The sequence below is a fragment of the Tiliqua scincoides genome, chromosome 2, assembly GCF_035046505.1.
Source record: "Tiliqua scincoides isolate rTilSci1 chromosome 2, rTilSci1.hap2, whole genome shotgun sequence".
In the NCBI taxonomy this organism is placed as follows: Eukaryota; Metazoa; Chordata; class Lepidosauria; order Squamata; family Scincidae; genus Tiliqua; species Tiliqua scincoides.
The window spans coordinates 226,589,715-226,615,446 of NC_089822.1; the positions used below are offsets into that span (position 1 = coordinate 226,589,715).

General features: G+C 43.4%; 1 protein-coding gene across 2 annotated transcripts in view; it reads left to right on the top strand.

Moving 5' to 3' along the window:
* Positions 1-25,732, top strand: part of FGD5 (FYVE, RhoGEF and PH domain containing 5) — a 152,445-nt gene that overhangs the window by 46,125 nt on the left and 80,588 nt on the right. For both annotated transcript variants that reach the window (XM_066616284.1, XM_066616283.1), the window contains exon 3: positions 13,239-13,368. In XM_066616284.1, coding sequence (XP_066472381.1) covers positions 13,239-13,368 — 130 coding nt within the window. The remainder of the gene's footprint in view (positions 1-13,238; positions 13,369-25,732) is intronic.

A 25,732-nucleotide genomic window follows, 5' to 3' on the forward strand; every position in this document is an offset into this window, starting at 1 on the left:
GCACACTTTCCTTCTGCCTTACTTTGGCCTTGGGCTGACATCTAGATACGTGCCCCAGGCTTTCAGGCCTTGCCATGCTCAGGCAGCAAATTTCCTCAGGCTGTGCCTCAATACCCTGACAGATAATGTGCTGGGGGAAGCGTCACCTGTGTGATTTCTGCATGCCAGCCTGCTGTTGAAAGCATAGGAAGCAGTGCAAGTAAAAAACATTGGCCACCGTAAAACAATGAAATTTTTTCTGTCATCTTGGGATAAGGTTAATTCCCCAGCGTATTTTAATTAATTCTCTGCTGTTTTTGTTTATCAATTATGGTAAACATTTCTTTGCATTTCAGAAATATAAGGATAGCTCCACAGTGTGATTGCTGTGGAAGTACCGGTGCTTCCCTCAGCAGACGTATAACATACTGTCACACAGCAGAATGATGCTGCATCATGACATAGTGCCTTCTGAGGAAACTTGTGAGAAAAATGGAGGCATAGAAGCTGCCGTTCCCCTCCCCCCCCAAGTCCCCCTTGGAACAACACTTCAACGTGAGATAGAATAATTCAGGGCTTCTGGGGAAAAGAGGTGTCTGCTGCTGCTACCACTGCAAAACAAACAGTGGTAAAGAAGGTGAAAGAAAGAAAGGTAGAAAGAAAGAATGATAGAAAGAAAGATGTGTAGTGCAACATAAGAGGGATGCTAGGCTCACTACATGGGAGCAGAATATGTGCCAATTCTTGCTTTTGGATATGTCCATACACATCCATAGTAGAGCAGCTGGTATGCTTCTCTGCAGATGGAACAAAAAAGAAACTGGTGGTGTCAGCTTTCAGTCATTGGTCCCTGGTGGTAAAGATAAGCCCAGAATAGAAGAATAGAGAATGCTGGAGAAGATATGTTGAAATTGTTATTGTGGCCAACATTATTTCAGTGAGTTTCTGCAATCAAATCACAAAGGCACTGAAGTGGAATGAAGAGCGTGCTTTATCGTGTTGCCTTTGCATGGATGTTCCTATAAGGCTATCTGCCTTTTTAGAGCTTTTCAGCAAGACCTTGCCTTGATAAAACATGAAATGGGTTCCCTAGGTAAACTGGTGAGAGAGCAGAAATTCGCATTGATGGGTCTATAACCTGGGCTGAGAATTTGAAAGAAGTTTCCCAGGATACTGCAATCATTTCAAAACAGCTTTCCTTTTGAAATTCCAAGAGCTCCTTTGACAACATTGTTGCAAAAATCGCTTGCAAAGGCCAAGCTTTCCCAGGCCTGTGTGAAATGTTGCTGGAATGAAACTCCTAAGGGTGACCTGTCTTTGCAGCACAGACACTGACCTTTGAAAAAGAGTTTTGCTTAGGAAGATATTATACCATAAGGGGAGCAGATTTCTCCCCCCCCCCTTTTCTTTCTTTCTTACCATATGTCAACTAAGTTGATATATATCTCTATCTTTAAATTAGTTTCTTGTCATAGTCTGGAAATAGCAGGGCACTGTCCCATACTGTCTCAGTAGAAAAAATATGGTTAGAAGATGTGTTCACGCATCTTTCAGAGACATGCATAGGAGGAGCTATAACTCAGCGATACAGTATATGTGTACAAGCAGGCCTCTGTATCTGCAGATCCAGTATTCACTGTTTCAATTATCCGCGGATGGGGGGCTGTGCCCCCCCACACCCATTAATGTTCTTTAAAGGCTTATAGTGCTTCTTGCTTTAAACAGGGTGCTATAAATATTCTAGTTTATAGCACAGACTTACGGTTGGGGCAGCAGTTGATATGGACACTTACAAAGCTCCGAGGATCTGAATTTTATTTTTTATTTCTTTTCTGCCCAAACAAGAACTGAAGAGGGGGATTTTTTTCAGCTGCTAAGTGCTGTCTTTTAAGAATTGAACGGAGAAATAGAAGACTGGAATTGCCTTGATACAGTTTATAGCGCAAAGAGAGAATGCTGCCGGCAGCCTGAACCTGATGAAACTGGACCTAATGCTAATCAGGAAGCAGTTAACCACTTAGTATTAGCATTAGGTCTAGTTTCCTCAGGCTTTACAGGTGTCCCCTATATCCGCAATTTCTGGATCGTGGGGGGTCTGTGGACCTGATCACTTGTGGATACGGGGGCATGCCTGTATATGCAGAAGATCCCAACTTGGTCCATGGCATCTCTAGTTTAAAAATGTATCTTAGGTAACAGCACTTAGAAAGATCCCTGCCCAAGAATTAGAGAATTGCAACCAGTCGGTGTAGTAGGCAATACTGGGTTCTAAATGTTTACACTGTGATTTGGGCTCAAAGAACACCAGCCAAATTGGCCATAAAATTGATGGAGTAAACTCATTTAAAACTTTAAAAAAGAGATAATAATGTTACATGGACATAGGAAGGAAACCAAGATTTTTAATAACTAGAATCTTGCATAACTGATGTTTGGTTAATTCTTCCTATATTGGTCACGTGGGAAGTGAACAAAACAAAAGCTTCCAAATCTCTTAAGAAGCTTTTCATAAGTCCACAGTCAACCTAACTGAAGGAAATCAAAGGCCCATAGCAGCTTTTGTGATGTGGAAAAAGCTATTCAGAGAATGAAATTGTGATCTGCTGAGTTTTTATCAGGAACTCTAATAATTCCTAATTCGAATGTCATCAACATTTGTAAGAGGGACCATCTGAACATAACCCCTACCTAAGAGCCAGTGTAGTGTAGTGGTTAGTGCAGTGGCACATCTAGTGGGAACATCTGCCTGGGTGCCATTTGAAGTGAAGTACCGGATGTGGACTTACCCATATTCTCTCTCTGGAGAGCCCATAAACAGAACTACTGAGTTTCTTCAGAAAACCAGAAGTACTGTTAACAGCACTCCAAGAAGCCTTAGAAGGCTTTTGGAGCACTCAGGAACATTAAATGAGGCTTTGTATGGAGCTGGGTACGTATCTCCAGTGGCTGGGATGGGGTGGGGTGGGGTGGTGCGGCATGCTGCGGACCAGTATCCCGGGATGGCAGAGGGGCCAAGTCTGTAACTGTTTGGCATGAAAAAGTGCCAACTTTTGAATTCCATCAAAAGTTGATGAGAGGGTTTTCCCCACCTTCAGTGAGCTGTGGCCCTACAAGACAGATTCTGTTATAAATTCTCCAACTAAAACAGTAGTACTAATGTGGGCACTCATCAAAAATGGAAGGTTCATACGGAATCCTGTGGAACATTCAGTTATGTGACCCCCCCTTTCTGTCTGTAGTGGTGCAATCCAGATACAAAATTACTATCTCATCTCTTGTTTCTGAGAACTAGCCTTCAGTATCTAGCAGTGCTGATACTGGTCCAGCAAAAAACTTTACCCGGCAAAGGAAGGTGTTTGTTTTCTAACTGAACTCTTTGTTAGAAATGCCATTGACAGGGTTGTCAGAACAATTGATTTTGAGCCAAAAAAGGGATGCATAAACCAAAGAAGGCAGTACAATGTCACCATCTTCCTTAAAAAGTGTTGTAAATAGAGATACATCACCACACTTGATCTCCAACTTATGACGCAATCCTACCCTGTGCTGGAATAGGCAAGCTAAGAGACTTGGCTGCAGTGCAGGATAGGAGCCCAGCCAGGCTGACACAAGGCTCACAGAGTAAGCCACCACAGAGGCTGGATTCAACTTCCATGTGCTGGTGCGCCTCCATGCACTGATGTGGCTTACTCCTGAGGAGATGCAAAGTGCTTTACGGCACCTTTGCAACCCTCCTGGGCCAGCGCAAGGGACTTGCACCAGTCCAAGGGCACCTCAACATTGCACCCTTAGTCTATTGGAAGACAAAAGTTACTTGAATGGTTTTTAAGAAAGGGGTTGAGGTGGACTGGAAGACCAAGTTATCCTTCAGGGCAAACTGTTGACTCTTTAAAGACTGTCTGTGGTTCCCCATAAATGAAATCCTGTGCCAAGGACCAACCCATCCATGAGGCCAACCAAAGGAGTCATCTTGGGCAGCAGATTGGTGGGGGGGGGTCGTGCATCTTGGTCCACCTACTTTCCTCCACTGTTCCTCCTTCTCCTTCCTTTCCCTGAATTGGAAGGGAAGAGGGGGCAGAGAGGAAGAAGAAATGTGGAGGGGAGGAAAGTCCTAAGCTAGAGCATTGGCTGAGGTTGGCATATTATTGGGTAAGGTGGGGCAGCATTTGGCATTCCATTTCAGGCATCAAGATATCTTGGGCTGGCCCTGCCCATGCCACAGAAAGGCAATTCTGCCAGGTTTGCTACTCTACTTGTCATTAATAGCACCATTCCTAGCAATTAGTGTTATAATATAATATCCCAAGGCATCCTTCCCAGATTACAATGTGCTTCTGCAGAAGTGTAATAGCATTTATCTTTGAGGGAGAGAGCAAAATCTCATTCTGCATCTGAGGACAAATCAGGACAAACTGCAGAAAGGCAGTTTCCTAGAGAGCCTGGCAGAGCTGTTGCGAAGGCTCTCAATCTGTTCAGAGATCGGTTTTGCTGCTGCTGCTGGTTTCACTTGTGCTGAGCCAGCGGCCAAGCCATGCCACTTTGCAGCCTCTGGGGCGTTTTCTTAACACATCTCCTTTTGATTAGCTCCTAATGGGAAAAGAGAACAGAGCAACACGAACATTGTTTTATTATCATTAGTCATCATTATTACACATAAAACAGGAATGTTATCAGCCGGGCAGGTTTTTCTTCGATTCAGCGGGAAATATGCTATGAAAATTGGTTGCATGTGTAATATATGGGATTCTGTATTCCAGGTGAAATGGAAAGGGAGAAAGATGAGAAACGAACACATCCTTTTTTGCCTGTTTATACTGCCCTTCATCCAAGGAGCTCAGCGTGGTGTACATAATTTTTCTCCTCCTTTTGTCATCACAGCAACCCCATGAGGTGGGGCCGAGAGATAGTTGCCTGAGTGGTCACCCAGGAAGTCTCATGGCTGAGCAGGGATTTGAACTTGGAACTTCCTGGTCTGACTCCTGAACCACTATACCAGAGGTTCCCAAAGTTTGCATAGTGGCGCCCTGGGGTACTGCAGTGCACTCACAGGGGTGCCCCTGGTAGCTCCTGCTATTGGCTATCCTATGTGCTGCTATCTTGGATCACACAAGATCTCATGAGATTTGTGTGCAAGATTTGGATCAAGCTCTCAGCTTTAAGGGTTCTCTTCCTTTAGCTGCTCAGGAGGATGCCATTGTTACTTTGGCTATCTAGAAGCCAACTGTAACACAAAGCATCTTTTAGCACCTTTAGTTGGTATGCGAGCTGCAGCCTTTCCCAGACAGAAATGTCCTGTTGTCCATGCCATCCAGATTCGGCTACAGTAATGCATTTTACATGGGATTGCCTTTGAAGTCGAACTAGTCTTTCATTGGTGGAAAACACTGCAACCAATTTGTGGCTGGTACTTGCTGCAGGGAACATTTCTTTGTTGAAACAGCTCCAGTGGCATCTTGTTGATTTCTGGGCACAGTTCAGAGTGTCACTTTTAACCTTCAAAACATCCTTAGTTTGGGGTCTGGATGTCTGAAGGACTGCCATATGAACCTGCCCACACATTAAGATCTTCATCAGAGGCGCTTTAAACAGATCTTTAAAGAATGCAGGTCTGTGTTCATTTTTCTACAACTGAGGAAGGGGACACTGGGCTGAAAGAAAATACTACAGATGGGGAGGAGAGTGTTGTCATTTTTGTTGCCCTGAAAAGCATTTATCTCTGCCTGTCCTCAGATCCCTTGAAATTGCTCTGCTTTCCCAGTAGCTATTCTCTGTTCTCCTCCATTGAATTCTGCTGACTTCTGCTGGTTTGTACCAACTTTTCCTCTGGGTCTCATTCTCCTTATGCTGCAATATTGATTTGATATGCTTGGCCTAGCATATATGCAGGTGTAAAGTGGCAGGGAGACAGGGAGGTAAAAGTGAACAAAGGGAACAAGTAACAAAGGGTCCCGTAACAGTAAGGGAAACAGACCCAAGTACACACCACTGTTCACATCCCAGAAAGCAGTAATTGTGGAGTTATTCTCTGGTTAAAGTACTGTGACCATTGGAGTACTAGAGCAAATTTGAAATGGTCATATTCTTTTCTCCCTTAGCATAAGAAAGTTTACAGGCTTACTCCATGAAAACATCCCCTCTGTAGATGCTTCCAGATTGATTTCTTTTTGCATTTCAGTACAGTTCAGTTTTAACCTTCATTGTCTTGGTACTAATTTTCACTTGTTTCCTGTACATATAGGACAGTGTTATTCAAACTGTGCGGCACGGCTCTTTAGGGAGGCGCCAGGAACCCAAAGGGAAGGCACGGGATGTCCTCTCGCAGCGATACAGTTACACCCCTGGGCAGAATACGAGCCCGTCTTCTGCCCGTTGTCTGCGCTTTTTTTTAAAGCAGAAGAAATGGGAGTTGCTCAGCTGTGAGAGTGGCTGCTGCCGCCCCGCCCCCTTCTCCCTCCACTCCAAGGCTGCCGCCTGGCAAATATAAACAAACACATAACAAACACAAACTCAACACACACACACACACACACACACACACACACACACACACACCCCGTTGGAGGGTGCAGGCAATCATGTATCAATATATCTAATCAATCAATACATATCTTCTAATCTTGTTCTTCTTCTAGCTTAGCCTCTCAATTGATTGACTCCCTGATTAAGCTTTTGCCAGAGGGAAGAAGAAGGAGGGGCAGGATTTCCCCCTCTGGGAAGAGGAAGCGGGGGGGAGGCTTTCTCCGCTCATTTGTTTGCTTGTTTGAGAAGAAGCTTTGGAGGAGACCTGCCAAGCTTGTAATGGAAATATGAGAGCATAACTCTAACTTTACAAATCTAAAACTCGTTGGATTACAAATTAATCGTTTTGGAATATAAACTTTGCTTTGAAACGTTCAGTTTTCTTTTCCTGTGGAGATCTTGGAGTGCCTGTGGAGAGGACTGGAGATCTGCATTTCTTTGTTTTGCAAAAGCAGTTTCATTGCTTTGAATTCAGATTTGGAACAGAATGTGGTTGATATAGCAACAAATGTAAGCAATAGAACCAAGAAAACAGAATAAGAAGAATAGAACATGGGGACATCTAATGGATTTAAAAAGACATTGCAAGGATAAGAACAGGACTTCACAAGTGAAGGAGGATGATACCCTGAGGACATCTAGTGGCGTTAAAAAAAACTTTGCAAGGCAAAGGTTTATTTGATTAAAAATTTCCCTGTGTTGGTTTTTATGGGTGAACAGTTGAATTTTATTTTGATGATGTGATGTGATGTATGGGTAACTGATAGTGATATATGTGATAACAGATATTTGAGTTTTACAGGAAAGAAGATATAAGAAGGAAGAAAAAGGACGACAGGAAAAGGAGCAAAAGTTAAGGAGTCTCCAACCCTGGAGTCAAGCTTGGGAAAACTAACACAAGAGGAACAGAAAGGGAAAGAGTGGAAGCAGATATTACAAGACAATATAGAAAAATTAGTGATGATGGGACAGCAGCACACAAATCAATTTTTGCAGGTTCAAGCTAGACTGGATGTTTTAACTACACAACTAAATGATCTTAGTGTGCAACTGAAAGCCGTTAAAGATCAAGCAGATGAGAATACACAAAAGATTAGAAAATTAGAAAAAAAGACAACAAAAGATCAATTTAGAATACTGGAGATAGAACAAAACCAATATGATGGAGAGGCAACTTTAATGGAATTTCAGATGGAGAGTACAGCTTGAGTGGTGAGAATACAAAATGTACCAGAACAGAAAGAGGAAGATACATGACGTCTGATTGGTGATTTAATATCAGAGTGGATCAACACGCCAACAGAGGAGATACTCATGGATCTGGATTCAGCAAGAAGAGTGAGCACTTTCTATCTAAGAAAACATGAACTACCAAGACAAATCCATTTGAAACTTTTTACAGAGATAAAATATTGAAGATCTCACAAGAAAAGGAATGGATGGTGGGGGGTAGCAAAGTGAAAATTCTGAAACATGTCCCTTGGAGAGTGAGAAAGAAGAGAAAAGAATATGAAGAGCTAGTAAAAATTTTAAGAGGAAAGCAAATACCATATAGCTGGCTTCTCCCAGAAGGTATGTTTTTCAATTCCAGTCATGGAGATATAATATAAATTCAACAATGAAAGCAGAAAATTTTTTGAGAACAGTGATGAAAGGTGAGACGAGAAATGAAGAAAATGAGGAAGAGGAATTGAGAAGAAAAGAACTAGAAAGTGCAGAAATGGAGCGGGAAGAAAAGAAATCAGATGATTCAGAGACAATTGAGGAATCAGAGAAGGAAGAAACTAGAGGGACAAGGAGGCACTCACTGATAGTAACAAGAAGAAGACAAAATGAGAAGGTGAATAGTAAAAAGAAACATGATGGTTAAGGCAGGATGGAGTATTTACTCTGTCAACATTCATCTCAAAAATGAAAGAAAGTCTTGCTTCAGTTGCAAAAGTTATTTGCTTAGTAGAAATATTATATAATAAAGATATTATAGATAAAGAAAATGATGTGTATTTAGTTATTATGATATTAACTGCCATAAGGATTTTATATGCTAGATACTGGAAAGTTATTAAAATTCCAACGAAAGATGAATTAATAGAGAAAATAATGAATGTGGCGGAAATGAATGGGCTTACAGAGACTTTGGATCAACAGCGTAAACCAACACAGATAGAGCAATGGAGATCATTTTATGCTTGGTTGAAAATGATGTTGTAGATGTATAAGATGGGGCATTTAGATGAATATATTGTATACATGATATATTATACAGGATATGATATGATAGATATGATATTAAGAGGCTAAGCTAGAAGAGGAACAAGATTAGAAGATATGTATTGATTGATTAGATATATTGATATATGATTGCCTGCACCCTCCAACAGGTGTGTGTGTGTGTGTGTGTGTGTGTGTGTGTGTGTGTGTGTGATGTGTTTGTTTATATTTGTTGTTTGTTTTATTATTTTGGAAAATAATAAAAAATAAATTTTAAAAAAATTAGCAAAGGGCGCAATCCTATCCTGCGCTGGAACAGGCAAGCCAAGAGGCTTGCACTGTATCCAGCACAGGATAGGGGCCATAAGCGGCTCAGTCAGAGGCAAGGGGAAATTTCACATGCTCAGGGGGAAGGGAGGGGTCGCTTGGAGAGAGATGGATTGTCAGCCAGCTGCCCTCTGTCTCTCTCTCATTAAGGAGTCTATTGTTAAAGGACTGCTCAGTTTTTTACACTGATTTTAAAGGGGTGCATTTTCCCCTTCTCCAGGGATCAGCACATTCCTTCTCATTTGCAGGGGCCATTCCTGTTGAATCATATAAAAAATCTGTGTATAAATAGGCTGGACCTGTACTCTGAAAAAAGGGGGGAATTCCAAAATAGTTCAGTCAAGGGCCAAAAAAGTTCAGTCAAGGGCAGGAGAATATGGGAGAGGACATAGCCCAGTAGTGCAGCACATACTACTAGTGCAGAATGTCCCAAGTTTATTCTCTGGCAACTCCAGGCGGGCAGAATTCTAATTTGGAGCAATACTGCCAGTCAGTGTCAACAATACTGTGCTAGATGAAACAAGAGTCTGACTTGGCATGAGGCAGCTTCCTATGTTCCTTGTCATGGGCACCATCCAATAACCACACCAGAACATACCCACATCAATTGCAGCAGTATTGACCACCTTCCAGGAGCTGGTTTTAACTTTCCAAGGTACAGCTTGAAATACAACAAAAACATGTAGTATATTTTGAGCTGATGTTACACCTCCTGCCCATCCCAATCCACTCAGGAACATCCCCTCCGCCATTGTTCTTACCTTGGTGGGCTCCGGGCAATCCATAAGTGAATGCCAACAGCAACTAACGGCTTCTTTTGCTGGTTTCTGGACTCCACTCACCGGTGTGTCTTGCTGTGTCACACTGCAGTGACAACTGCAGAAGGGAACTTCCTGTGCCCTAACAGACCCATGGGATTGGGCTGTAAATCAGTGTTCTCTGTCATTATCAAGATCCTTGGAAACCACATGTGGAAAGGAGCTATAATTGAGCCTTATCATGGGGGCACAAGGAGATGGAGTTGTGTCTGTAATAAAAACCAACAGGCATTACATTGTGAAATCAGGGGACATTTTTCTTGCCACAGACTCAGGATCAAGCTACATGGAATGTTAAAACATGGCATAGTCTTTCTGTCTTTTTTAACTGCAACCATGAGGGGCACTGATATGGATCCCTTTCCCTCATACCATAGTCCTGAAACAAATTGTCCCACACAAAGCTGAGGCAAATATCAGCTTGGGAGTATTGAATTCCAAGCATGTGGGAAACTGCAGCATGTGGGGCAGGGGTTAACTCCCCTATACCTGCACCATGATTCTGATTGAGATTGGAGGCCCCTTTGGCTATATTTTGAAAAGATGGAAGAATAACAACATGTGTAGCAACACATCTAGTTTCTCCCCTAAATTGATTTAATAGTCACTTCTTTTCTCTAGAAAATTTTGTGGGAAGAGGCAAGGAATCTTTAACAGAGAGTTCTCAGCACATTTCCCAATCTATTGATTGGGATCTAGGAAACATCTGGAGGATACAAAGATTATTAAATAGGTACATATAAGATTATAGTACTGTATTGACAAGGTCAAAAAGAGGGAATTGGATTATATTACTGCACCTGATCTAGCTAATCCTTTGAAAAATCAACAGAGAGAGGCAGATGAAGCTCAGGTAACATATGAATTAGTTACGTTTATGCCTTTTCTACCATTCTCAGACCTGAAAATATGTTTCTAATGCCAGCATTCTTGCACTCTTAGCTTTATGAGTTTGTTCCTGCAGTCTCAGTAATGAAATACAGCTCTTGAAATATGCAGCATGCTTTCTGTGTTTCTAACAGACATAACTTCAGAGCATAAAATTACTGATAAAATGAATATGGAACTCCAAAATGAACCCACACTGGTAGTACTTGGGGAGACCTATTATGTGACTGAAATATAATTCATCATCATTAAATCTAAATGAGGGAACAGCTAGTTTTTGTCCCACAAGAGCTCATTAAGTTAGCAGTAGGGATTGTCAGACACTAACAACAACAGAGTGTACTTTTGAATTCCTTTATGAACAATACAAGATACTTTTGTCTTTTGTTATGAACACTACTGCAATGTATCATGAGCAGATACTTTGACAGTTGTGTTGTTTTTACGAGGAACACTAAGCAATCATCAGACTCCGCTAAGTGGGCAGACACTTTTCAATGAGGGGAATTCTGTCTTTAGATGGAGATAGAAAACGCATTCAGCAAAATTGTGAGATAGAGCTGTTCTGGGACTGTAATAGCCTGCTTGCAGGGAAACACATTTTTAATACTAACAACAGCAGCCAACATCCTACATGCAGTTCTCTTAGGGCCCAATCCTATGCCTTCCCATCGCTAGCGCTGAGCTCCATTCTCAGTTTCTACATAAGGACGGTAGGAGACAGACCTTGCACTTGCCATGTCATACCACCAGCTCAATTTGGGAGAAGGGAAGGACTAACAGGGAAGGTAAGTAGGGCTCGTGGCAGCAGTGACAAGGCAAGCCCAAGCCTGAATTTGGAATGACCTGGACCCATGTCACATTGAAGTGAGCTATTCTGAACTAGGGGAATCAATATTCTGAGCAGCATGTGCATGGCCCGGTGTTGTTTAGGAGTGAACTAAAAGAAGTAGGTTGCAATCCTATCTACACTTACTGGGAGTAAGCCCCATTGACTTACTTCTGATAGACATACATAGGATTGGGCTCATAGTCAGCCCTTGAAATTTGTGTGTTCTACTCTTTTTCAGAGTATTTCAATTAATAATGAGTAATATTAATGATATTATTTTTAAAAAATCACAATGCACTTACATAGCAAGTGTTCCCCACCTCAGAGGGGCTCGCAGTCTGGAAAAAAACAGAGACTGGCAAACCACACCTTGGAAAACATGCTATGCTCGGATCAACAGGGACAATTGTCTCTCCTTGCTAAATATAAGAAAACCACCACTTTGGAAAGGAATCTCTTTGCTCAGTTAGCATGATAATAGTCGGATTGATCCTAACTTGGACTAAGTTATGCAAATTTAGCTTAGGACAAAATTAATAGAAACTACATAATTGCTGCTTCCCAGTTCAGGCACATCAGTGCCCAATGGACTGAAAGAAAATTTGGCTGTGCTTCATCTTGGAGCTGTTTGTGAAATTAAAGGCTGGAGTTATCTAATGGCAGGAAAAAAGAAACATAAAGGTGATGAGTTGCCTATAGCAATGCTTAGGGGACTCATAATGACTTGCATTTACATAGTGCCTTTCATGTTTCCAGGTTTCTTCCCTCAGCAGTTGAGGTTCATTTTAAAGCCATTATGGTCTCATCATGTGCACCAGACATTATTAACAATTGTTATGAGCTATTAACTGAGGTACAAGATGATTAGTCTAGGACCTGTTTGAATGACATTAAAAATTGAGTTGTAGGAAACCTCCTTGTACTGAGACCATTGGTCTATTTAGTTTGTATCGTGGACATTGGGCGCAAACCAACCCTTGACTTGGACCGGCACAAGTCCCTTGTGCCAACCCAGGAGGGTCACTTTGTGCCTGCTCAGGTCACTTGTGCCTCCTCAGGAGGAAGCCGGGCTGGCACTCAGAAAAGTGCTGGCCTGGGGGGCTGATGCAAGCCTCCGCGCCAGCTTCTTCCACGCAGGGTGTGTTGGCCCACCTGGGCCAACGCAAAGAGCAAAGGTAGGCAAGGGGAGGTGGGGAGGAGGCGGAAGGAAGGCGTTCCTGGGTGGGGGGAGGGCAGGTGGTGGGCCCCTACAGCGTTTTGCCCCAGTAGACAATTTGCCCCAGCATCCCAAAACTGCCTGGCACACTAATTATGATCGTAATTCAGATTATTCATACTATCAAAGACCATATTTCATATTCACTATTGGCCAAACTAGATGTCCCTTTAATCACATTGTTTAACCCTACTGGGTTTAAAAAATATATATATTATATTGGTAAGTAGCAGCTGTGGGGAGTCGTAATCCAGATCTGGACTGCAGCATGAGGGAAGTGTATATAACTCTTTTGTTCCCATCATTATCCTGGTCTGAATTGGGTGGTAGTTCTACAGTTGCTATTTCCCTGGGAGAAAAGCTGCCAGTGAAACAAGTCCACTGCTACAGCCGCTCTTGATGATAATGCCCAGTGAGAGTGCCATAACCTTATTTCCTATGTTTCCAGTGCCTACACAGAACCTTACAAGGTGTGCCCTATCTCTGTGATTCCTGCGGAAGATGTCACATCCGATGAGGAACAGAAAAGTTCTGGAGATGGAGACAGCAACCAGGGGGATTCCAACGTCATCCACAAGGTAAAAGGCTAACATTTTTGTTTTGAAAGAAGTCTTGCAATAAATCAAATTCCTCTTGGGCCTAATGACCCTAGGTCATTCCTACAATAGAGTTGTGAGCCCATATATTGTTAACAGGATCTGCACAGTACCATGCACTTATGCCACACTTGTCTGAACTGCGGTCAGGATCAGGTGCAGTGTCTGTACTGTAGTGTCAGATCAGGGGCAGTTCAAAACTGGGTCAGCCTGGGCTTGTTCCTGTTAACACTGCACGTTGTTGGGTTCTCCATTCAGCCAGAAAAGAAATGCTTCCACTGCTGACAGAAAGCTGGCCAGTGGTGGACCTCCCCAGCCCTGCACCCCGGGACAAAGGTCCACAATGGTGTCCACCCCGTGGGCTAGAACCAACCCCCCCCATGCAAATCTCCCCCACCTGAGGCTCATGGAGCCTCACGCAACCGAAGGCTACCTCGGGGAAGGTTCCTGAAGCTTCCCCTAGGCTTTAAACTGTGCTTCTGCTTTTCTGGAAGCACAGTTTCCAACCCCATCGGGAGCCTCAGAGAGGCTTTCACAGAGTCCTAAAGGCTCACGCCTGGGGCATTGTTTCATCAAATATAATGGGAGGTCCACCACTGAAGCTGGCACTTCCTGGAGCACAGCTTGGCTCCTGGGGGTTGCTACCTGACCCCACAACACCACATGAGCACTACCAACCCAAGATCCCCTTCTTCCACTTCTCAGAAAAAGAAACGGATGTCTTGGATAGTGGAAATGGGAGGCAGTGGAACAGAGACAGGTGCATATATGAATAAGAAAAGAAGGGTAGCAAGATAAGGATGGAGCACCTGTGTTTGGCCCCCCCTTCCTTTCTTCTTTTTCACTTCCTTTTATATCTTTCTTCTCTGTTTCGCTATGGCTAAAATGCTTGTTTCTTGTAAATGGAGATGATGGCAGAACTGTAAACAAGAGTCCCTTGCTTCAGCCATTGTCTCATATTTACATCAAGATATTATTAAGCAGCTTCAACTGGAGTTGATGTCAACCCTTAATGTCGTTTCAGTCAGGGAGCGAAAAGAAAGGTATTCAGTAGGTATCTATGATAATTTGCTCACCTCTTGTTCTGCTCAGTCCAGTTAAAGAACTATGTGTAAGCAAAACATTGCTAAAGCATATGATGCTGAATGAAATTGAACTGCAGATGGAGTTTTATACCTGAGCCAAGCATCCAACTGTTGTGTTTTAGAAAAAGACAGAGGTTCAGTGTGACTCAAAAAAACAATATTCCACAGTGAAAAAGTGTGGAACAATATTCCACAGTGTTTTCCAGAGCAACCAGGAAAACAAACATTAGTTCATTCCAATGCAGAGATTTCAGCTTCCTTAAGTTCTGTGAAGGAGACACTAGAAAAGAGAGGAGTGCCCTCTTCCCCCCCCCCCACTTAATAACTGGACCCGTTCCCTTCGTTTTGGCTCCTACACTCTCTATCAGATTATCAGCATTGTGGTAGAACCTTATGCTTCCAATGGACTCTGAAGACTCTCACAGAGCCAGCCATTGGTTAAGGAGGGAGAATGCCAGTGTACTGTGGCCTAGAAACGATGGCTTTGCATGCTGGGCTACAAACACTAAAATTCAGGATAAATAATGGACATTGATGGGAAAATGTTGGAGAAGCAAAGAACAAACAAAGGACAAAGGGTGTGTGTGTTTGTACGTGTGTGTGTGGTTTGGCAGTCCACTTTGTAGTTCAAGCAAGCAACTCAGGGAATTTTATGTATTGTGGACTTGGGCCATAATAAGACAAGGAGTGAGAATTAAGAAGCAGCAAGAGAGATTACATTTTGGTGCCAAGCATCAGTTGTGAATGTTTTTTTTCTTAGGCAGGGAAGCACAGTAACTGGCCTCATACTTCTATACCTTTAAAGGCCAAGCTATACATTATGTGGAAGACATATGATTGGATCTTCCAACATTTTCATTTTTATTTTATTGAATCCATGGGAAAAAGCTCTGAATTTTGTTGGAGTAGTGATGTAAGTGTAGTAATTGTTTAGCCCTTTCTCCAGTGCCCTTTGTAAAAAACCTAAATTGGCTGCTGTAAGTCCTGTGGAGTATTCATTTTTCCCCCCCATGCTGTTAACAGTAGCTTGGGGCTGGGGGATTTCGATTGGGAAAAATGGCACAAGGAAAGTGTTCCCTTCCCCAATGCCATTGTTGTAATCAAATGTGGAGCTCCCTGCAGCAACATTAAAATTAAAACAAAACAAAAACGTCAAGAAATCCATGCAGTTCTTCCAAGACTAAGGGTGCAATCCTAGCCCCCAGGTTAGGCCAGCACAGGTCACTTGTGCCAACCTGAGGATGTTGCAAACATGCCGTAAGGATTCGCACTGGATTCAGGCCTGGCAGGCTAAGTTTGTTTCAGCTGAGCTTGGCGAACTCAGGGGTCTGGTGGGGGGACATGGGGAGGGTGGGGAGGAGGCATGTTGGGGCAGGGGGTGGGTGGGTGGGGAGCAGGAGGTGAGGCCAGGATCCAACGGTTATGCCAGATCCTGACCCTGTTCCCATGCTGCTTGGATCTGCACCACGTCATCACAGATCCAAGTACACCCATTGGAACCACTGCAGTGCAACATGGAGCGAGGCGAAAGTTTTCCCCTTGCTGCTTTTGGCCCCAAACCTGCGCTGGATGCAGTGCAGGCCTACTGGCCTGCCTGCTCCACTGCAAGTTAGGATTGGGCAGCCCGAGAAACAGATCAGATAGTCAAGTCCCAGCAGCTGCTATGAGTCTACTTGGATCTGTGCCAGCTCAATCACTGGTGCAGAACCAAGAAGACCTGGGTAGGACCCCAAGGTGCAGGAGGGGGGATAGGATCCAGTGGTAGTCCCTGCCATCATCCCATCCCCCCTTCTGGGCCTCAACTGCTCCCCTTGTGCCACCCTCCCCCTGCTCAGTTACACCTTCTCCCTGCCCCCATTCTGTCCTCCCTCCTTCTCCCTGCTGCTGGGCACCGCACTTACCCCGCCCAGCACCTGCCTGCACCATCCTCAGTGCCAGCAGCAACTACCGCTGGGCTGTTGTAAAGTGCTTTATTGCACTTTTGCAGCAGCTTGCACCGGCCATCACCAGGCAGTAGGTGCAGGAGCAGTGCTGCGGCAAGGTAGGATTGGGCCCTAAAACAACCAGTAACCTTCCATTCATGCATTCCAATCATGAGAGTCATCCCACCAGGTTTCAGTTATTCCTATCAAGTCAGACTTACCTTTACTTGCTAGAAGGTCAGACTCATCCAGTTTATTTCCCATACTCCGTGCAGTCGTATATGTGCAATATAAACTCTGAAGATTCAGTGTCCCTCCCCCTTCTTTAGTTAGTCTGGGCATCTTCCTAGTTATGCTTCCTAGTTATAGCAGTGTTCGAGGGTTCCCGTTTGGAGCATTTACTTGTGTTTTAGGCTTTAGGCTTATGTCTCCAACCCCTCAGCCTTCAATTTAAAGCCCTGCTGATCAGGTTTGCCATGCTTCTGTCAAAAACATTTCCCCCCGACCTTGTGAGGTACGGCCCAACATGCCAGTAGCCCTTAGGAAGCTCAGTCTGTAGTCCCAGAAGTCAAATCTCTCCCGAGGATACTATTGACATAGTCATTCATCCGAAGCATTCTTCTCTCCCTCTCAAGAACTCTGCCTGTTGCCACAGGAACATATGAGAATACCCCTGGCCCCCTGGTCTTTCACCCTCCTACCCAGAGTCTTAAAGTCTGAAACGACCTGCTCATAGCTGTGCCCAGCACTCCTATGTGAATGAGCAGGAAGGAATAGCAATTCATGGGTTTAACCAACTCTGACAGTCTCACCCTAATGATGGAAATTAGGGTGAAATTTGGTCATTTATCAAAGGAATAACCTTGAAACTCTCTGGACAACATGGAGCTTTTTTCCCCTTTCCTACTGACCATTTAACTCTGAAGAATTAGTGGTGAAAGCTAACATTCTTTGAGTTTCTGACTTTTACTGTATCACTGATGAGGCTGAAGAAGACTGGTGACATATCACTAGTAGTATCATAGTTATTATTATTATTATTATTATTATTAGTAGTAGTAGTAGTAGTAGTAGTAGCAGCAGCAGCAGCAGCAGCAGCAGCAGCAGCAGTAGTAGTAGTATTTATATACCACTTTTCAACTAAAAGTTCACAAAGTGGTTTACAGAGAAAAATCAAATAACTAAATGGCTCCCTGTCCCAAAAGGGTTCACAATCTAAAAAGATGCAAATGAATACCAGCAGACAGCCACTAGAACAGACACTGCTGGGTTGAGGTGGGCCAGTTACTCCCCCCCCTGCTGAAAAAAGAGGAGCACCCACTTGAAAAAGTGCCTCTTACCCAATTAGCAGGGGTTAAAGTTGTCAGAGTTGGTCTTGTCTGTAGCAACTCTTTCTGATGCTTGCCCACACAAAACCCCTTTGTGTTATGAGTGGTCTGTCCTAAGGCAACAGTTGAATGATGAAGTGCAAGCAAATTGTCAAAGTACCCAGTAAAGTATTGTATCCCTTTTGTAGGGAAATCCTCAGTACAAGATGAAGTTGTAAAACATGAACGAATTTCAATGCACTGTCACTTAAGAAGAATTGGCAGGCGTAGGTAGGTTTAGATGCCAAAAATAGTACCAGAGATTTGGAAATGAGCTAATCTTGTGAAAACAGTATTTGGGCTGGTCTAGTAGCCAAAGTTGCTGGCTTTTGATTTTCTTTTTTCAATGTTTTGCTGGTTGGTCTATAGTTTCCATCTCCCAGGGGAAAATCTGTCTGAATAAAGGCATGAGATCACCTAGCTGATAAGATCTGTGGTTTTATCCTGAAAGTGCGTTTTTATTACTTCAACTGGGAGGAGGGGGAGTGCAGGAAAGATCTGCTATGCGAGGGCTTCAGTTTTGTTGCATTTTAAATTCTCTGACTCTGTCTCTCTCACTGTGTGTGTGTGTGTGTGTGTGTGTGTGTTTTACATAGTCTTGAATGATGCCCATTCTTAAAAAAAAAAGAGTAATTTTACTGGACTGGATCACAACAAGGGCAAAGGCATGATCCAGTCAAACAGAGCTCAGTCATACACAGGTTTACTTGGAAATAAGTCCCATTATATTCAGTGGGTTTACTTCCAAGCAAATGGACATAGGATTGCAGCACTGAACAATTTTACGTGTTCAGCTCTCCCACTGAAGTCAATGATATTTGCAAGACCTTAATTTTGACTGGATTGTACCCCATATGTTTGTACTGTTCTGTCAAAGCATGACTTTCTGGTCACACCACCCCAGGCATGACTTCTCTGCAAAAAGCAGGGATGTCCATTAGTTCTTGCTAAACACTATCTCAAACCTTTTAAGCAAATCAGAATTCATACAGTATTGGAATAATTTTTAAGTTTCTATTCTGGGAGAATCCCTCTGAGAATACGCCTGACAGATGCCTGATCTCCTCTGATCTCGGAAGCTAAGCAGGGTCAGGCCTGGTTAGTACTTGGATGGGAGACCGCCGGGGAATACCAGGTGCTGTAGGCTTCTTCTGAAATGGAGCCATGCAACACAGTACCATGAAGCAGAGTTCTTACTGTACCATGTCTTATTTTATCTGTAAGACTTCAGGGAATATATCAGTATCTGAGTTGTTTTTTCTCTTCCCAGTAGGGCAAAGAGCAGCTAACTACCTCTTTCTCCAGCTGCTGCTGAAATCAAACCACACACTCACACATAGTTTGGCCTTCAAGATTATTTTGGTTTTGATATTTTTTGGTTTAAAGAGCTTGAGAGTCTGCTAATTTAAGTTAACTGTATCTGAATCCATTTTTAAAAATAAAATCTGGCAGGTGTTGTCAGACTAGAGAACTCCCAACTGAGAACACTGTCATTTCTTTAACCTCTGTGTTGCTTCTCAAAGGAAGGGGTGCCCTTCATATAAACTCATGTAGCTGGAATTGTCTTTCTCTTTCATCTATGCTGAAACCACCTCAGAGGATCATCCTTCAAGGTGAACCTCTTGTATGTATTTGTTTGGTTGCATAGTAGAAAAGTGACCTTGACATTTTTCTGTCCTACTCAACAAATTGCTTACTGAAAGAAAACATCAGACCAGACAACAAAAACACTTTTGTGTCATTTCTGTTTTGCTTTTCATGAAATGTACATTGAACAGCCATTGCAGCCTAGGATCAGGAAGAGGCTTTTAGAGGAGTTCTCCTTCAACATTTTTATTCCAGAAATTTCAAAAAATGCACATGTGGATGTAGTACCAGGGACTGGTTTTCTCCTCTGTGCATGTCATCAATGGCACAATGCACCCCCCACAAGCTCGCAGCAAATGTCCCTGCTTAATTTGGCAGAAGCGCTATCATGTTCTTGTCTTCTTTCTCATGAGTCTTTTTGTGCTGCAGTATGTGAGGCCTCTGTTATTCTCCATAATGGCCTGTCTGTGATGCTTTCTCTTCGTCCACACTATAATGTTTGGATTCAAATAGAGTGTTGATTGGGATCATTGCATTGCTAGTGGTGGTAGGATTCACAACACCAGGGCTTTCAGCCATGTGTGTTGACCATTTCCAAATATTACTGCAATGACAGAGACTAATCCCTTTGAAGATTTTGGCAGCATGCCCATGGCAAAAAGGGTTCCATGTATATAACCTGGCCCTACATTTGACTCTCATTGCTGCTGCTGCTATTGTTGTTATATAGTTAGTCACACCTCACCTGATAGTGGCTGGTGTTTTCTAAATAACAAGTCCTTTCCAAGTACCTTGGATATTTAGAGGTATTTGCATAAAATATGTGCAGTTCCAAGTAGAGCTGCTTTTTGTAACTCATATGTCATAGTTTCATTTACATCTGTGCAGGTGTTTTTCCAAGTTTTTGATACAGCACCTAAAGCACCCACTACTGTTGGTTCAATCTTCACCTTTCTTTGCCAGCATTGCTCCACCAGAATCAGAAGATCTTTGTACCTGGTTACTTTTTCATGCTCTTTATCTTCAATTTGTACATCTCTGGGTGATGTTATTATTGGCATTAGTGTTGTTATACAATGGAGCCTCACTTTACAATGGAGCCTCTCTTTACAATCAAATCACTTTACAATGTGATTTGTAGTAAAACAAAGTTCACTATTACCCTGATGGGCAGGATACAAATGTTAACATATATTGTTCTTCCCCCTCTCCCTGTTATCCTAGCAACAACCCTGTGAGATAGGTTAGATTGAAAGATTGTGTTGAATCGCCCAATAATGTTCATGACTGAGTTGGATCTGAACCCCAGTTTTTCTGGTCTAAGTTCAGCACTGCCCTTTACTACGTATATTGCCCCTCAGCAGCGTTGCCAGCCTGCAGACAAGAGAGTATCTTTTAATTTGTGACTGAACTAAGAGCTGAGACAGCCTTGGCTTCTATTTCCCCTCTCCCTGAGTCTTAACATGTAGTAAGCAGGATTCTAGGTGTATGGCACAGGAGGTGAAGAATGAAACAGGCAAAAGAACCAGGAGAGAAGTATTCAGGAAAAGTCACAGCTGCTCCATCTGCCTATTCAGTATCAGATATAAAGGTGAAAAGGGAATCACCAGGTTGCAGCCTAGTAACCTTAGCTCTCACAGATGTAGTATTTGAGGAACAGATGCCTCTCACAGAGTGGTACAAAAGGACTGACTGGCATGTGGTGCTGGAGAAGACAACCCCCCCTCCACCCCGCAATGTCAGATAGTGTCTGTGTGACAAAAATAATTGTGTCTGAGGTCCCCAGCCTGTAGGCAATTCCTACTAGGTGAGTGATCAAAATGAAGTTTCAGATCTCTGCTAACATGATCTATTTGCTGCCAAAAGAGAAAAGAGGCCTTGCTGCGTGGGAGGTGAGACCAGCTTCTGTTTGTCTGTTTGTTCATTCATTTATAAAGATTTATATCCCACCTTTCCCATACTGAAGCAAATGCCCAAGGTTTTGCAGACCATAAGGGACAGTCTAGATGTGATGCCCATGGGCCCGCCATGTTTGTTCTTCATAAGTCTGTCCTGGGTGGAGTGGAGAGGTCTAATTTTTACAATAAAGGGCACATATAGATATGAGGAACTAAACACCTCCACACCTATCACTTCAGCCATTCTTCCCTACCTGGCACTGGAGGTATGACTTACTTTATTCACCAGGACCACTGATTGCAAAAATTAGAGCCCTTCACTCACCCCTCCCCTTTATATTTAAATAGGACAAATCATATGAATATACAGGTCAGACCCCAGTATTTGATGCATCCTGATGCATTCTAGGGCAAGGCTGGGAGGAGCAAGGAAGCTCTGTGCAACCCAGAAGTGGGTCTTTCAGCCCTAAAAATAGCAACTTGGGCTTGAAAATGGTGTAGTTTTGGCATGAAATAGTAGGAGCCCTGATTTTCACTCCTTTTTTTTTTAAAGGCATTTAAATTTGGACCCCAGTATCTGCTGGCATCCGCAGTAAGTCAAATTTATGGATGCCCAATCTGCAGATAGTGGGGTCTGACTGTATTAACATGGGTTTGCCCTCCGCATCACATTGGCTTCTTGGTTCTGTAGAAGAAAACAGAGAAGTTCATATAGACAGCTGAACATCATAGATGGAATCTGTGTGATGGAGTCTGTATCATAGATGGAGGGGGAAGCTGTAATACAGTCGGACCCCAGTATCCATGGAAGTAGAAAGATTTCACCATAAAGATTAAACAGGACTAATGTGATATTGGCAATAATGCATATGTTTATCAAGGAAAAACTCGGGATACAGATGTTTAAAGGTCATAATAGAAGCCATTAAGCCTGGCTTTGAATGTATAGAAAGCGGCTTGCAGCTGTGGCACAGGCCTGTCTGCCATTTACTCGAGATGCAGAAGAAATGAAGAAAGTAGCATTCATTAGACTTAACTGCCACCCAGGGTTTCAGCAGAAAAGTTAATGTGACGTGTGGAACTCGGAACTGCACACGTTCTCCCTCATATGTCTACTCAGCTTGATTCTTTTCCAAGGGGAAGCCCCATTTATGTTCAGAATAAAACAAGCAGGGAAGTCAGACCGTTGCCTGTGAATCATTTCATGCCTGTATGGAGCATACACTGCAGACACAAAGAGGTTCAGGGGAAAGACTGCCAACTGCAGGGAAGCAATTTCTTCTCACACTGAGGGACTCTATGAAAGCGGTTTATGCACTGGAGACCTGCATCTAATTTGCAGATTTCATCTGCACATTGCTAACATAATTTACAAACCCTGCAAGTACTGTATACTGGTAATTGGAAAACAGCGAGCTTGGTTAATTCAAGGTCTTCAAGCAAATGCTGCACTGTTTGAAGAAAAGGCAATGTAAATTCCAAGGCCAGGCTCTCAGAACCTGTACCTTTAAGGCTTCAATTTTATACACCTGGGAGCAAGTCTCATGGAACTCAGTGGGACTTACTTCTGAGTAGACAGGTTTAGGATTGAGCAGTAAGTCTGTCAATTAATCAATCTTGTGGAACAAAACAGTTTTGGGGTATACAGTTGGAATGTAATTATATATTTGGGAAAGGGTAGAGGGGATCCTATTTTTTAATCTTACAACATCCATTGGTTACCACTGACAATCTATGCAGTTGGCTGTCATTTGGCAAGCACCATACAAGGCTAGCCCATCCATGAGGCCAACTGAAGCAGTTGCCTCACAGCCCAATCCTGAGCTGCCCAGCGCATGGGGCTGCAGCAGTGTGAAAATGGCTGCCACCGTATCCAGCGCATTCCAGGCAGCCGCTGCCTCCTCTGAGGGAAAAGGAGACATTTGTCCCCTTCCCCCAGTTAAAGTGAGTTGTCCCTCAATGGGGCTACTTGAGTCTACATCAACTCAATGATCAGCATAGAATGAAAAGTCTCCGTGTTGGCTGGTCAGCCCAACAAAGAGGCTCTGGATCCCACCTCCCTCCTGCCCTGCTCCCTCCCCTGAAACGCCTCCTCCCAGCCCTCTCTCCACCTTCCCTCCACCTCCCCCCGCCCCAGAACACCTCCTCCCCACCTCCATCCACACCCCCACCTACCTCTTCACTGCTTGGCAGTCCACACAACCACCAAGCAGCAAAGCTCCAGTGCTCCACCAGCACTAGCCCTTTGGCAGCCAGCGTTGGGTTGGCACTGATGGAGCACTGGTGCTAGGACCTACAAACATGCCTTGTGATGAGCACGCAAAGCTTAGGAATGGGCCCTCAGGCAGCAGTTTGGTGATGGACATCTACCCATATACTCCCCTGCATGCTTCTCCTCTCCTACTCCCTGGAATGGAAAAGGAAGAGGGTGACAGTGAAAGGTGGACAAGAGAATAGTGGCAGGCTAGAGCACGACAAACTAGCCCAACACTTGTTTCCTGCTCCTTCCCCCTCTTTCTTTTCCAATTCGAGGAGCAAAGAATGGCACGTCACCAGGTAAGGTGTGCTCCCTGGGGCATTTGGTGGGCCGCTGTGAGATACAGGAAGCTGGACTAGATGGGCCTATGGCCTGATTCAGTGGGGCTGTTCTTATGTTCTTAAGGACGAAGCATTTAGCACACTGCTTCAAGTGCCAGGAGGTTTTCGGCTGAACCTGGCACTATATATTTCTCCTTCCCCTCAAATAGACTAATTATTACTCAGCAACTTTTGCTCTGGATTTGCTTAGCAATGGTTCTGTCAGTGCCCCCAGAATAAAGTTCTGTTATCACCATGCAGTGTTTGCTACTCCTGTACATAGTAATCCATATGCTGCCCATATGTGCCTCAGAACATAAACTGTTTCTACCTCTCTGAGTTGGGGAAGAACAGCTGTTGGTCATTAGCATCTCATTTACCTACACTCATTAATTTTAATACATGATGATTTTTAATTGCCCACCTCCTGGCATTGAGGCCAAAATGTTTAATGAGCTTAGAAGTAAAATACATACATACATACATACATACAAACATACATACATACATACATAAGAGCGCAATCCTAACCAACTTTCCAGCACTGACATAGCTGTGTGAGTAGGGCATGTACTGCATCCTGCAATTGGGGGGCAGGCACGGAGGCCTCCTCAAGTTAAGGGAATGTTTGTTCCTTTACCTTGGAGCTGCACTGCCTTTACCTCAGTGCTGGAAAGTTGGTTAGGATTGCGCCCTAAATGTAACAACCCCAGTGGGGCTAATTTTAAACATGCCAAATGGCTTTTCGTATTACACCATTCTCGGCCCTTCACACCCCAGATGCTAGTGTAGAACATCATAATATGATCAGCACCAAAGGCTGGAATGGTTCACCTCTCAGAACTGTACTTCCTGTCTCTGTGCAGCAGTCACCTTCTCTGCAAGCTTGGCTTCAAATCTGGAAAAGCTTTTACAATGCCGCATTCTGGGACAAAATATTTTTTAAATGAAAACCTAGGATGGGCTAATATTTCCAAAGACATGCTTGTCTTCCCTGCTGGTAGGTGATTTCTTTTTAGGAAGAAATCTCCCTGTGTCTCAGAAAACCAGAATACCCAAATGTAATTAGGATTGAACAAGGGCATGTAGTTTACTTGATTTTAAGGCATTGTAGGGAATGAGACACCCTCACCCGGCAAAGTTCCAGAAATGTATGGCAACAACAGAGCAGGGGACAGAGTGGCAAGCAATGGCAGCATGCAGGGCAGACCTGTCTGCAAATAAAGGAAATAGCAGGCTAGGTTACAAAGATTTTGCAAAGAGCCAAGCAGCAACAGCCTCACTGTCGCAGCATGTCAAATTGTCTTTGCTATTCCTTATCTTTCTACTGGGTGGGATTGGTTTCCAGGCTCCATTAATCATTTTGTTATGCAAACCTTTAACCTTCGTATAATGAAGCATGCACACGCACTTAAAAAAAAAATCTTTTAACATAAGCTATGATTTGGGGAGGGACCGTTTGGTGTCCCTTAAGGAAGTGATAACTTTAGACAGTTTTTTTCAATAGGATGTGTATAACTAAACTGATTCCCCAAGACATGGTGTGATGTACCCCTTCAAGAAAGGGAACAGGAGACAGATATTTTTATCGCTTTAAGGTAGATTGCACATTGGGGCACTACTGTCTCTTTTCTGACTCATCATTGTCTCTCTGCTATTAGTTACTATTAAATACATATGCAGCAATTTTTGTCTGTTGAGCACTGGCTAAAGACTGAAACCACTCAGCTGATACACACCAACAAAGTGCCATTCATTTTGTCCAAAGCAACTACCAGAGATAAAGGGGTTTAATTTACAAAAAATTGCTCTGGAGCCTTGGAATTTAAATTCTAATTACCACCAGGCAAATTGCCTGGTTCTGCACCACCTAGCCCCTCTGTGATGTCAGTGGCATACTTTCCTGCATA